This window comes from Lactuca sativa, chromosome 9, assembly GCF_002870075.4.
Source record: "Lactuca sativa cultivar Salinas chromosome 9, Lsat_Salinas_v11, whole genome shotgun sequence".
In the NCBI taxonomy this organism is placed as follows: Eukaryota; Viridiplantae; Streptophyta; class Magnoliopsida; order Asterales; family Asteraceae; genus Lactuca; species Lactuca sativa.
In genome coordinates, this window is record NC_056631.2 from 146,050,543 (window position 1) to 146,065,374 (window position 14,832).

At 29.3% G+C, this 14,832-nt stretch overlaps 1 protein-coding gene across 7 annotated transcripts; it reads right to left on the bottom strand.

Annotated features, from left to right (window-relative positions):
- Positions 1-6,914: 6,914 nt before the first annotated feature.
- Positions 6,915-9,855, bottom strand: LOC111913143 (uncharacterized). 7 transcript variants are annotated; one of them, XR_008226338.1, is made up of 5 exons: positions 9,413-9,855; positions 8,732-9,322; positions 8,539-8,619; positions 8,348-8,440; positions 6,915-7,118 (listed from the first exon to the last, which is right to left on the bottom strand). XR_008226338.1 is itself a non-coding variant. In XM_042898105.2 (4 exons), the coding sequence occupies exons 2-4, from the start codon at positions 9,142-9,144 to the stop codon at positions 7,084-7,086; spliced, it is 486 nt and encodes a 161-aa protein (XP_042754039.1). In that variant the 5' UTR covers positions 9,145-9,322; positions 9,413-9,855; the 3' UTR covers positions 6,915-7,083. The 7 variants fall into 7 exon arrangements, 4 of the variants coding, with proteins under 4 accessions (XP_042754039.1, XP_042754038.1, XP_042754040.1 ...); XR_008226339.1 differs by having other exon boundaries at positions 8,582-8,619; positions 9,413-9,853; XR_006186837.2 differs by lacking the exon at positions 6,915-7,118 and adding an exon at positions 7,130-8,260 and having other exon boundaries at positions 8,582-8,619; positions 9,413-9,853.
- Positions 9,856-14,832: the final 4,977 nt, after the last annotated feature.

Here is a 14,832-nt window from a genome sequence, read left to right on the forward strand (position 1 = left end):
CATGTTTTGTTAGAAAACACATGTTTATTCCTTTCCCATTTCCGCTGGTACGACGGAGGCTTTTGCGGCAAAAATAAATGAGTGGTTGAGAATAATTCCCTCATTCTCAACTTTTTTTTTCTTAATATATATATATATATATATATATATATATATATATATATATATATATATATATATATATATATATATATATATAAAATCAATAATTTTTTTCCTATTATTTTTTTTCTTTTTGATAAATAAAATAATATTTTAATAACATTATTTGCCACTATTTTATTTGAGTTTTGAGGATATCATTATAAATTTGTATAACAATTAGAGGACGAGTTAACAATTAATCGTATATTCTAGTATATGACTTCAAAAAGTCCAAATTGAACAAAAAAAAATCAACACTATTTTTGCTTTCATGCAATGAATTTCATCACAAAAATGTAGTATGGCACAAAAGTAATACAAATCAACCTATAACATTAAAAAATTTAACTAATAGAACAAAAAATTTCGTATATCCTAATTTAGATAAACCGATTTCTTTTTTGTTTTGCTTATAATTCTTACATGAGTGGTTTCAGCTCCTTATCGATCTGCTAGCCTGCACATTACCTTTCATGGATCAAAATCTAAATACTTCAAAATGTAATAACATTTGTTAACAATTAACAAATCAAGAATCTTGAAATTACAAGCAAAGTAGAAAAAAGATAAACGCGTTATATTTTCATAATTGAATACAAATATATAACATACATTATACATGATATCAAAGATACAATAAATAGCCATTGAGTGTAATCACTCATACAAGGTCAAAATGAGAAAAAGCAAGAAACAATCCATATTAACTTAAGCACCAAAACACAATCGATCAGCATATTAAACATGATATCAAAGATAAAAAAAATAATAATAAAAAATAAAAAATAAAAAATAAAATAAAAAAATTAATGAATGTGTAAGTAGAGATTCCAGAATTAACTATGTATTGGCCTTACCTGCACATATTAAATTATTCCGTATTGGCCTCCTCGAGTCCCCTGCACATAGCACATATTGAACAACAAATATTTATAGAACATATTATCTCAGTTAAATTACTACTTTTAAGTGCCAATTTATTACATGCAATTTTCTTTAATTGCTTTTGCAATCAAGTGTTTAGAAAACCTATCCGTAGAAACCGAAGAACCAACTTTTTGAGTGTGAAGAACTTGCTGATGAGCTTACTTCTGCCTCGCCTCGCCTCACCTTGAGATGAAAAAAGATGAAGTTAGTTGTAATCTAAGTTAAGATATAAAAAATAATAAGAAAAAACCATTACAAAAGATTACCACAAAGCAACAAAGTTAATCAAGTATATTGACACAAAGACTAAAAATAATTAAAATAAATAAATAAATACATACATGATACAACTAATAATTACTAGCAAGAATCATCTACAACCACAAATGAAGGAAAAAAGAAAAGCAAATCAGTGAAGAAGAAGATGGAATATAATGTTGCACCAAAAATCTTACCGGATTTCATAAATAAAATCAGTAATCGTGTATATTTGGTAATGAAATTAGTGACCATGTATATTAATGATCTCTTGCGATTTACAGCAACAGGCAACTGATTATATTGAAGCTAGCTATCCAATTTAATAGAAAAGGTATCCAAATTCTCTAAGAAATTTTGAATTTGAATCAATATATGGTATCAATCAACAATATGAGGATTAATTTTGAATTTGAATCAATATACGGTATCAAGCAACTATATTTATGCATCATTTAAAAAAATTGAAGACAAAGATAAATATGGAAGAAATTCATGCGTAAAATACACTGATGGAATCAACAAGATTGCTATATCACTGATTTGTATTTAATGCATTCAATTTTCAGAAATTAAATTTCCTCTTACTTTTGTTCCTACAAATCTTTGTACCCAATTAAATGATGACATTTGTTATTTTAGTATAATAAAATATCATTAAATAAACATTAAATGTGACACATGTTATCATTTCATTAGATAGGAAGATATATAGAAACAAAAAGTAAGAAAAATTTTAATTTCTCTTTTCAGTTATATTTAATCCAATAATTTTGGTAATCATTTGGTAATCAATATTTAAATTACAATTTGAAAAAAGAAGTTGATCGGTACACAATAATTTTTCTCCATAAACAACAATTGGTACTTTAAAATATTGAATTATACAACTATATAATGAATTAATTGTTGTGTATGGCAAAAAACTATTATGTACGAATCACTTATCTTTGAATAAATATAGGAAATCAACTATAATAAATAAATGTCTTGGATTGGAATTTATGGTGTAATAGCCCGCTAAAATGCGGATGAGAGCTATTAGGCGATATCTTGTTAAAATTAATTATTTCCTCTCCTTGTACTGTTTTGCTTAACTAGCAACTTGCTAGTGCAACCTTTTATAATATATTTGTCGGTTTAAAAAAAACTGTAATAAATAAAAATTTATTTTGCCACTTGTCAATCTCTTATAAATCCTTACACTTGTCATTTTATTATATTTGTGAAATAAATAATATGCATATGTCAATTTTTGGGTTTTTTTTTTAATTTTTAAATTAAAAAGCCACATAACATTTATATATTTACCAAGGTTGCAAAAAACGTTCGACATTTGCTAGTCGGTGGACTGGGGTCAAGGGATTAATCAGCTAGGCGGAGATTAATCGGGGAATTAATTGGGTACCATTAATTGCTAATTTGTTGAATTTAAAAAAAAACAAATATGACTTATATTATATCAAAGTTCGTAAATACCACTAATATGATAACAAAATAGGTTTATATGATTAATACAATACTAATCATGCCTCAAATAGTTTCCATTGAGATAAAACTTCTTCAAAATGTAAAAATTTCATCGTTTTATAATGTTTCACTCATTATGTATGCAGAGATTAATCGCTAGGCGCCCTCTAATCAGTCGAGTAGCGCCTAGGGATTAATCGGAGATTAATCGGGACCTAGTCGAGATTTTTACAATAGTGATATTTACATATGTAAAGTATTAAATGTAATAAATTTGATAGTAATTGTAATTAATAGGTTTTCATTCCTTATTTTAAAATTCCATTTAAAAAAATACTTAATGTTTATATTTTAATATTTAATATTTTGTTTAATCAACCCGTGTAATACACGAGTTTTACATCTAGTGTTTAACATGATGACACGTAGCAGATGATGACGTGGAGAACTATGGAAGTGACATGTGGATTTCATGAACTATTCTTTTATTAGTAAGGGTAGATTGAAAATTATACTCTCTCTGTCCCAAAATTATAGTCCATTTTTCCTTTTTGGTTTGTCTCAAAATAATAGTCCACTTCTAAAAATAAATAATATTTTTACCAAAATACTCCTTCATTATTATTTAACCAACTAAGCAATTAATGGAACATTAAATGCAAAGTAAGGACAAAAATGTCATTTTATTATATAAAGTTAGTGGTAATTAATGTTTTTCTTAATCTATTTGTTTTTTGTTTGTGGGCAATAATATTGGGACAGAGAGAGTATTTAATATTCAATGGATATGACAGAAACATACATGAATCTAATAGGGTTTCTCTAATTCTAAATTTTGGAAGTGAGAAGTTAGGGCATGCTACTTTTTAAGATTTATTATACAACGTGAACAAAACACAAAAAACCATACAAAAAAAATCAACATACACTTTTGTCATTCGTGTTCGATACTTTTGGTTTTCTAACAACAAAAACTGTGGAGCTACTAAATTGAGTTTAATGAGTCATGCATGATAATGATCTTTAAATTTAGAGTTCGTTTGTTTTTTGGCAAAAAGACTTTTTGGGCACTTACATTTGCGGGCGAGTAGATGTTTACCAAAAAGACCATTTGTTTTCTGGAAGAGAAATGAACTCAAAAAGACTTCTTTATCACTTCTTGTATTAAGGCATAGAAAAATACTTTTGGTCCATGTCTTCTGCCGCAGATACGAAAAAAAACTAAAGACATTTTACCACTTTCAAAACAAATACCACCTAGTGTTTAAAAAGCTTAGTTTTGCTATCTAAGAATGTTAGCAACACACGTAGCTTTTGTCTGTTTGGTTTCCACATCAATATAATTAGATTAGTAATTAGATAATTTAAAATATTGTAGTAATCTTTGAATGAGATTTATTTGGCTAAGTATAACTTTTTTTAGCTTTGAATATTGAATATTTAATAACTATTGAATTAAACAAAAAAATAAAACATAAAACATAAAACAAGAAGGAATATTTAATAAAATGATTAAATGTTGTTGTAGAATATAGGAAAATATCATACTTTTGGTATTTTCTGAAATGATCTCTTGCCTGAAGAACTTGTTATCAAATGTATATCAAAGTGTTCGAGTATTTGAGACAAGATCCGGCATATATTGTTTTGAACTTGGACCTTTCGAATTGCTTTCTAGGTTAGTAATTTTGAATATACTTTATATGATATGATTCAATTCAATCACATATTTTAAATTTGCATTTCAATATACATAAAATTTTCAGCTTATGTAAGCTAAGGTTAGGACAAACTTCTCTTAAGCATCACTAATATAGTTTACATCTACCAAATTGATGTAACTGTTAGAAATGATTTCATCCAAACAAATCCATAAAGATAGTTTTCCATCCTCTATGTCTATTGATACACTATAGAAAAAAATCAAACCACGGAACAATTATTCATATGAAGAAAGATGACTCTTATCCGTTTGCGTTCCTTATTTGTCTCTCTTGGTTGCCAGTTCAATTTGATTTATTGTACGATTGATTATCCAATAATTTGTATAATCATTTTTCTCACTCATTACGGCTAGTAACCTTAATATATAATGCCTACGTTAAAAAAGGAAGTCCTTAGGAATCTTTTCTTTAGCAGTCGAAATGGATGAAAACAGTCAACTCTTTCCCCTAGCCTATGGAGTACGCAAAAGAGAGACTATGGAATCGTGTTTATGATTTTTTAATGATGCTTAGAAAATGTGTTTATGAAGATTAGGAAATTAGGAATCATATATAATATGATTAATTCCATATACATGGCAATCAGACTTGTCTTCCCAAATGTACATCATATGCTTTATTTTATAATTTGATCATAAATTTGTGAGCTAAAAGAGGTCTAAATCAAATAGTGGAAATATTTGTTTAGGATACATGAAAAACTTATATGACAATTAATTCCAAAGAGACTTTTCTTAGGCTACATTGTGCAATTAATTCTGAGTCGATATGTATATCATGACAACTAGTTTATAACCCGTGGAAACCATGGTTACAAAATTAATTAAACTATTATAGTGAGAACTCAAAATTATCAATCAATAATTTCAAATAAATTATTAATTAAGAGATATTTTTTAGTTATATAAAATTATAATCATTAATTTAAATAAATATATGAAATTATATCATTTTATAATTTGTATTAATTTTAATTTAATTTTTATTCTAATGTAATTAAATTAATGTAATTAGAGTGGGAAAATTAAAATTTAAAATTAAGAATTAATAGGTTGATAAATGACATGCATTAATAATGAAGAATAATAGGGTGGCACATGACAAAAATAAAATAAAATATGCATTAATTAGGAGGTTTAATAGGATGACACATATCAAAATGAGATTAAAACAATTCTTTTATTAGAATAAAGATACTAATTGAGATAAAAAGGTAAGGGTGTGCTTCCTTAGCATGCATTATCATATATTGACTTATAATTTGTCGAGATCATCTATAACTTCTCGTTGTAATTAATGTCCGCATCATCTTGATGTAGGCATGTTATTTAATATATTTACCGTTTTCCAATAAAAAAATCTATAACTTCTAGATAAATGAACAAAATATATCAATACCCATAATCATTTCTATTGCATGATATAACAATGGTATACTCAACAATATAATTTTGAAGGCGGATATATATATATATATATATATATATATATATATATATATATATATATATATATATATATATATATATATATATATATATTTTAAAGAATTTAATTTTTTTCAATTTTTTTTTAATTAATGTTTTTTGAAAAAATTAAAAAATTTCCATTAAAAAAATTCAAAATTATTTTAAAAAAATATATATCCGAAATTTGGTTTATTATGTTAATTTTGTTCAATAACACAAAAAAAAAATAAAAAATACATGAGATCGGTAAGATTACAATCATGCCCTTAATAATTTAATTTTAATCTAACGCTCCACCTTTATATATATATATATATATATATATATATATATATATATATATATATATATATATATATGGTGAGATCGGTTGAGAACTCATAGTTTCCCAAAAACCTGATAGCTAAAGGTGGAGCGTTAGATTAAAATTAAATTATTAAGGGCATAATTGTAATCTTACCGATCTCATGTATTGTTTATTTTTTTTTTGTGTTATTGAACAAAATTAACATAATAAACCAAATTTCGGATATATATTTTTTAAAAATAATTTTGAATTTTTTTTAATGGAAATTTTTTAATTTTTTCAGAAAACATTAATTAAAAAAAAATTGAAAAAAATTAAATTCTTTAAAAAACAACAATTTATTAAAAAAAACTGCAATTCTTTGAAAAAAAACTGCATTTTTTTTTTCAAAAAAACTGTAATTTTTTTAAAAAAAACTATATTTTTTTCAAAAAAAAAAAAAAAAAAAAACTACAATTTTTGTAAAAGAAAACTGCAATTTTTTTTTAAAAAAAACTGCATTGTTTTTTTTTAAAAACTACATTATTTGTAAAAAAACTACAATTTTTTTTATAAAAAAACTCCAAATTTATTAATTATCGCTACATATACATATTTCTTATATTATAATATTCGTAAGTAAATCATAAAATAATCTTATTTTTATTAATCAATCTATAAAAATAATAGTACAAGTATTTTATTCGATACACAATAAAATATATAAAAAAAATAAAAAACTACAAATATTCAGTGTTATCATTTCTTCATATCAAGATTTTCATATTTTCTTCAATTTTACTTTTTACATCTTCAAATTTTCCACAAATACTTTCAGATCTACAAGAAAATAAAAAAAAATGATTAATGCAAGAACCTTCACAAAAATACATATGTATATATCATATAAGATTGATATGCGATTATATAATGTGGCTATATGGTTCATCCGGGGGAGAGATCAAGCTTTAAGAAATAGTGAATGGTCTTATCAATACACAAATGCATAACTCCTTAGGAATTTCAATTGCGCTCATATTCATCATTTTAGGAATTGGGTTCAAGCTTTCCCCTGCCCCCTTCTCATCAATGGATTCCTGACGTATACGAAGGATTGCGGTTCGTTCGATAAATTCCAACGTCTCTATCTATCTCTGAGATGTTTGGATTTTTCAAAACTCCATGGACATGCAGGAGAGAAATGTTATCCCCACTCGGACCAAGACATAACTTTTACTTGTTCAAATAACAATTAAGGTGAAGTAGGTTAGGAACAACGAATCTCTTTATGATAAACAGATCCGTTTTGCAAGTTCGTTATTCACATGTGATTGTATCTTTTAAGATTTAAATGTGAAATTCACAAGAAAATAAAAACAAAGAGCACTCACACAAAATGCATGTGTGCATATAGACGTAATTCATATGTGATTCACTCGTGATTTACATATGAATTACATGTGATTTATATGTGAATTACATGTGATTTATATGTGAATCACATGCGATTTATATGTGAATCACATGTAATTCATATTTGATTCATTTGTGAATTACATTTATATGTAAGTCACATGTGCTTTATGTGTGAATCACATGTAATTCATATTTCATATGTGATTCACTTGTGAATTACATGTGATATACATGTGAATCACATGTAATTCATATATGAATTACATGTGATTTACAAGGAATCACATGTAATTCATATGTGATTTACATGTGAATCACATGTAATTCATATGTGATTTACATGGGAATCACATATAATTGATATGTGAATCACATGATTGAAACTATGTAATTTTCTAAATTCATATTGAAACTATGGAAAAGCTTACTTTACAGGCATGATTTGCTACAGTAACTTTAAAAATGGTTCTTACAACTCCAACTGAAATTACAAAATCCAAGTTTTTTTTTTGAAAAAAACTTGGATTTTTGTTTCATAATAATACAACATTTAGAATATCATCAGCCTACAAAAAAGGAATTTCTTCAAATAATCATGATTTTATTATAGTAAAAATATGTTTTGGGTGTAAAAAGTAAAAGTTGGATTGTACCACCGGTCTAAATTTTGTGTGAGAAAGAAACTTGGAATGCTTCATTGTTGTATCTAGAGACCTAAACTGGATTATTTCAAGCAATTCTAACACCTGCATAAATAATTATTATTACAAAATAGAAATATTCATTATATCAAAATTGGCTACCAGGTAGGTTTATAAATGAGAATTGAAATTGGGAAACTAACACATATTTCCTGAAAAAGGAAATGCAATGTTCAAGAAAAGCACCTGGAGCATAGAAACTCAACATCCTGTTGGAATGGTACCTATAATACATTTTCAGATCACCAAAAAAAAATCAAATTAAATGAAGAGAGGGGAAGACATATACAAAAATTGGTGCTTGGAGAGAGTTTGAGTGAGTGTACTGAAATTTACCAGGGGATGGACGTCGCTTGGATACTATCCGGATATTTAACGATGATGTTATTAGGGATCCGCTTATTGAGGTCTCGAAGAATCTCATCTACGGGACGAGTGATGCATGAGTAGGAGGGATTGTCCAAGGGTACGACATAATTCGAGCTAGGCACTGATGATGTCGCCTTGCCCTTGTTATTACTATTACCATCGCTATCGGTGCTACTGTTGCTGTGATTACCCAGTGAAGACACCAAAACTAACTTACTTCTTCTACCACTTCTTTTAATGCTCAATTTAGAAACATTTTCGGAACCTGCTGCTCCGCTGTGTGAATTGAATGTGATCGCCACCGTAAATCGAGGAGCTACGGTCGCCGGAGACTCCATCGGGCGTACCACGAACAAGTTGCTCTGTGACGGTGAGGCCATTTTCTCCGGCCAGAGAGATGCTCCTGGTTCTCCTTGACTAGAATTGAACTAGTCGAAGAAGGTGGGTTTGGTTTGGGATTTGGGGTTTTCAGAGACAGGACGGGTAGGTGAGAGCTCTAATAATACACCGGTGACCAGTCATACCTTCCCATGAAAGTACAAGTTGCCAAACTCTTCTCTTTTTCCACGAACAAATAACAATGAAGAAGATGAACTAATGAAAACAATAATCGATAAAGTGAAAACGAGAATGCAAGTGAAGCATTACCTGAAAGTGAGATCTGCCGCCATGAACGGTGGAAAAGAAGAAAACAAAGATTCAGTTCATCTGAATGTGTAACAAGCTCTTGGGTTACGACACTATGAAGAAGGATTAACTTCGATTGCTTGCCTCCAGTTGAAATATGTAGTGATTATTTTTGAAATCGACAATGATTGTGGTCGATTGTCAATCTTCATCGTGTGAGCTGTGGATTAGGGTAGATTGTGGACCCAGATTGGGATTGAGAGATCAGTAATTCAATCGATTTTCGAACCGATTGTTGGATTTAAGGCCGAGATGCAAATCGTCCATCGGAGATGATGCAGAGATCGATTGCCAGCGATGTTGAGAGAACGAGAGGTGGAGACGGAAGAGACGGCGTCTGAAGTCTGAGAAACTGTGATTAGAGAGAAATTGTGTGTGTATGAGAGAGAGAAATGATTAACTAATTTAATTTGTAGGAATTATTTTTTTCTTATACCTAAATTATCCTTCTAATTTGTTTTTTAAAACCAAATATCCATTACAATTGTTAATAGTTACAAAAATGACATCTTTAATCTTAGTCTTTAGTTTTTTTAATCTTACTGTCCACTTTTAGTTCTCGGGTTTTCGGGAAACTTTAAATTCTCAAATGATCCTCCCTCTCTCTCTCTCTCTTTCTCTCTCTCTCTCTCTCTCTCTCTCTCTCTCTCTCTCTCTCTCTCTCTCTATATATATATATATATATATATATATATATATATATATATATATATATATATATATATATATATATATATATATATATATATATATATATATAGGTTATGTTCAAATGCGAACACTAAATAAAGTGAGAATGTGAGAACACTACTTTATGTTACTATTCTGCTATGAATTTTCTATATACAACGTTATGACATTATTCATCAACAAATATATGAACAATCACACATTAATATTCACTTTAAAATTTTGTATGTACAACTTTATGACATTATTTATCAATGAATATATGAACAATCACAAGTTTAACATTCACATTAAAATTTACTACACTACTATATATATATATATATATATATATATATATATATATATATATATATATTATAGTAGATTAGCAATATAAAATTGAATATATTCATATTATAATTACTACAATACTATACATATTAAATTCAAAGAAGAATAATAGCATACAAATGGTGTTCTCACATTCTCATTTTATTTAGTGTTCTCATTTGAAATTAACTCTCTCTCTCTCTCTCTCTCTCTATATATATATATATATATATATATATATATATATATATATATATATATTATGTAACAACTGACTATTTAATAGAAAGTACATCCAAAATTTTCACTTTTAATACATACAAAACATTGTGTACATTTACATTAAGCCAAAAAATACAAGTGGTTATCAAAATCCATGCATATAAGAGTTAATCCGAGATCAAGCTTGGTTTATAAAAAGTACAACAAAACATAGTCATACTAAGGCTTCAAATCAATACCACTACTTGATAGCTTTCTTTCCGTTATCTATACGACTACGTCTTGAAACACACAACCCATTCAATTGTAACATTAAAAGCTTAGTGACTAATATTGCATAATTATAAAAAAAAAAATCAACATTGGTAATAAAATTACAACATAAACATAATTCAATTAGTTATGAATATTAACACCGATTAATCATTCATTTATATTATCCACAAGTTCCACCACTTTCACCATGATGATTTTCACAAGTGATTAAGTCTTATTACACCATATCAGACATAATCATTTGCCACCAAGTGTATGTTTACTCCAAATTCATTATATCTTATACACACCATAAGGTTCCCCCTTGTTATGAACACTAAATATAATCACCTTGTTATGGCTTATGAGGGTGATATTTCAAGCTCTTAACTACCTTGTTTAGTTCCTTCTCTTGAATCACTAGAATACACACACACACACACACACACACATATATATATATATATATATATATATATATATATATATATATATCAATTTCTATCATACTAGTTCATGAAAAATGATTAAATATTCTTTATTAACTAAATTTATAGTATTTACCCATAATTTGGTTATATTTTACAATTAAGTCATATTATATGACTTAGTCCATTAAGATGTCACCCTATCTTGTGCATAAGTACACTTGTTAATGCATAAAGTACAATTTCTTAATGTAATAGATACTCTAAATTGAACATATGGTTTAATAATTCCACTTATGTAAGTAATTATTCCTATAATTCTTTCTATACAACTTATTTCATTAAGCGATGGACTTAACTTGTATCATTTCAGTAAGTATCAACCTAGAATTTATCCTAAATTCCTTCAATTTGCTACATAGTTCATGTATAAGCATAATAAACGATTACATAAAGTTGTTACTGTTGGATAAGGTGTCTAAGTCTATAACTATATTTGGTATGTACTTGACCCGACCCAGCATGGTCCATTTGGGTTACATGGCATCATGCATTTGGATAAACTAAAAGAGAGAAATAACACTTGTGGTTTACTAATATATTATAAGTTCTAATATATTAATAGTATTATTTAATTAGTATTGATCAAGAATTAATTTGGAATTAAATAAGTGATCAAAAGATGACTAATTAAATATATGTGTTGATTATGTAAATTATCCATAACTTGTATAGTGGGCTAAAAGGCTCCATGTATTATCAAGTTGGGTGTTGGGTCGTGTTTTGTATAATATGTTGCGTCTATTGGGCTCGTTAGCTAGTCCATTTTTGTATCTCCGGTATGGGCCTGTCCATCCGTGAGTTTAGTAGGGTTGAATATAAATATAGGTGCTTGCATGCATCTTAGAAAAACGATAGAATAGAACGATTAGAGCATTATTCAGAAGTTTATTATTATCATTCTTGTAACCCTAAATCCTCTACAACGGAAGTTCTTAGTCGAGCTCTGCTGAGGATTGTTTGATCTAATCATTCGACATATTTTGATCCACTCTTGTCTTATTTATTGTTTTGTGTTCATCGCAATACCTGTTACAAAGATCTAATCGATCTTCACGTTTGTTATTATAACTTAACAATTGGTATCAGAGCGGGAGGTTGTGTAATTCATACACATCTTTTCTGTGAAAAAGGTTGCGATTAGGGTTATTCCGCATTAACTAATATTTATTGAGCCGTCATCCCATAATTGACATAACTCAGCATTTATTCGTTTTGCCCTAATTTAATATATTACAAGTCTGATCTTTTAAACAGGTTATTCGATCTAGCATGGACGAGTCACAATCAAATCCCATTAACATCTCAAACAACATTGGATCAACGACGAAGATTCCCATCCTTTATACCCAGGATTACGAAGTCTGGGCACATCACTTTGAAGATTATGTTATTGGATCTGAAGACAATGGATACCTCATCTGGGAAGCAATTGTGTCTGGACCATTCGCTCATTCAGCGACGTCAAGAATCATTAAAACTCAGAAAGAGTACAATGATCTGTTGAAAGACGTAAAAGATATTGCTCAAGACGAAAAGGATAAGTTTCAGTGCAACATTAAAGCATTGAGACTAATCAGATTCGCTCTTCAATCGGATACTTTCAGGTTACTGAGTTCATGCAGCACTGCTAAAGAAATATGGGATAGGCTACGAGAGTTATATTCCACAGACGAAGATCTCGAGCATTCCATTCAAACCTTACTTTTGTCCGAGTTTGGTGAATTCAAGCAGAGTCCTGAAGAAACTGTAACTCAGACGTTCGATCGCTTCAATCATCTTCTTAGTAAGATAATTAAACATGATATTGAAAGGAAGTTGATTGAACAAAAGGTTACGTTTTTAAACGGTCTTAGATCTGAGTGGAGAGCGGTTGTGTCCACTGTTAAAGAACATGAGCAATTCAAATCTTACTCATTGGAAAAGCTGGTAGGGATTTTGAAATCCCAAGAAAAGATTGTCATGCAAGAGAAAAATGTAGTTTCAAGCTTGGGATCATTGGCCCTTCTGAAAGCAAAGGTGTAATGGAAGATGAAGACCTTAACTTAGAGGACTATGACCTTACCTCTGAAGACTATGCAATGATGGTGTCAAACCCGAAGAGGTTCATCAAAAAAAGGTTTCCTACCAATAAGAACCGAAATTGGCAGGGAAGTTATAGTTCTGAAAATGTCAGGGAAGAACCGAATGCAGAAGAACCAAAGAAGGAACCAAAAGCTGAAGGAGATTCGGGTGTGAACTGCTACTATTGTGGAGGAAAGAATCACTATGCCAAAGATTGTGTCCTCAAGAAAATGGCAGAAAAGGATGAGGAGAAAGATGAAGAAGCTGTGTTAATGAAAAAGCTGGAAGAGATCAAGAAAAAGAGAGTTGTCACTAACTCTTGAATGAATGCTTTAATTGTGCAGGGTTCGGTAGCAGATGATGAGTTCGGTGGCGTGGAGGTCTGGTCAACCGACTCTGAGGATGATGAAGTAAGGAAGCCATCTCATGGAAAGGCTTATGTTGCGAAAGATGAAGGAAGCGGTGGAAAGTGCTTGATGGTGTCAGATGTATCTCAAATGAGGGGATATAACACAGACGGTGGGAATGAAGACACAAAGGAGCGAGAGGACTTGTGCTTCATAGCAAAACCTCTCAGCGTGCAGTTTAACGAGCTTGATGAATTAACCAAGAAGGTACAATCCATTTTTGTTTCATTCAAATTCCCACAAAGTTCATATGAAAAAGAATTAAAAAAATGTAAATTCAAGAATCTCGCATCTAGACAGCAGTTTAACTCAAACACGGGTCACCAATTCTAACCTAACTGACCAAATAAGCAGGGTGTCTTCAAAGAGTGAGGAACGGAGGATGTGGATCGAGCTGAAGGAGTCAGAGTTAATCAAATCCAAGGACGAAAACATTTATTTACAAAGAGACAATTTGAAACTTTTAAAACAGAGAAATGTCTTTTGTTTAATTGCTAAGCGTCTTTACACTAATATCACTCAACTTCATTTGACTTGTGAAATAGGGCAGAAAATTCATCGCATGATTTTGCCCTTCCTTGAGTTTAAGGAAGATGAAATTGATGCAGAAGCATATAATTGCGAAAGTGTAGTTTCGTCTGAGGATGTAAATCCGACGTATATGTATGGTCTGGACAAAATCGAATCTTTCATAAAGTCCAAGGACCATAAGGACATGCTGAAAAATCTTTTGGATGAAAATGAAAAACTGAAACTAAGGACCGAAACCATACAAAAGTTTGACTCATTGAAGGCCAACTTGAGCTCAGAAAATAAAATTGATGTTGAAAATGCATCTGAGCTTAATGAGGATGATGATATGAGTGAAATTTCTGTAGAGGATGTAGTTGACTGTTCTGAGTTTGTCAAAAGCGAACCCGAAAACCACAAAAATCTTATTTCA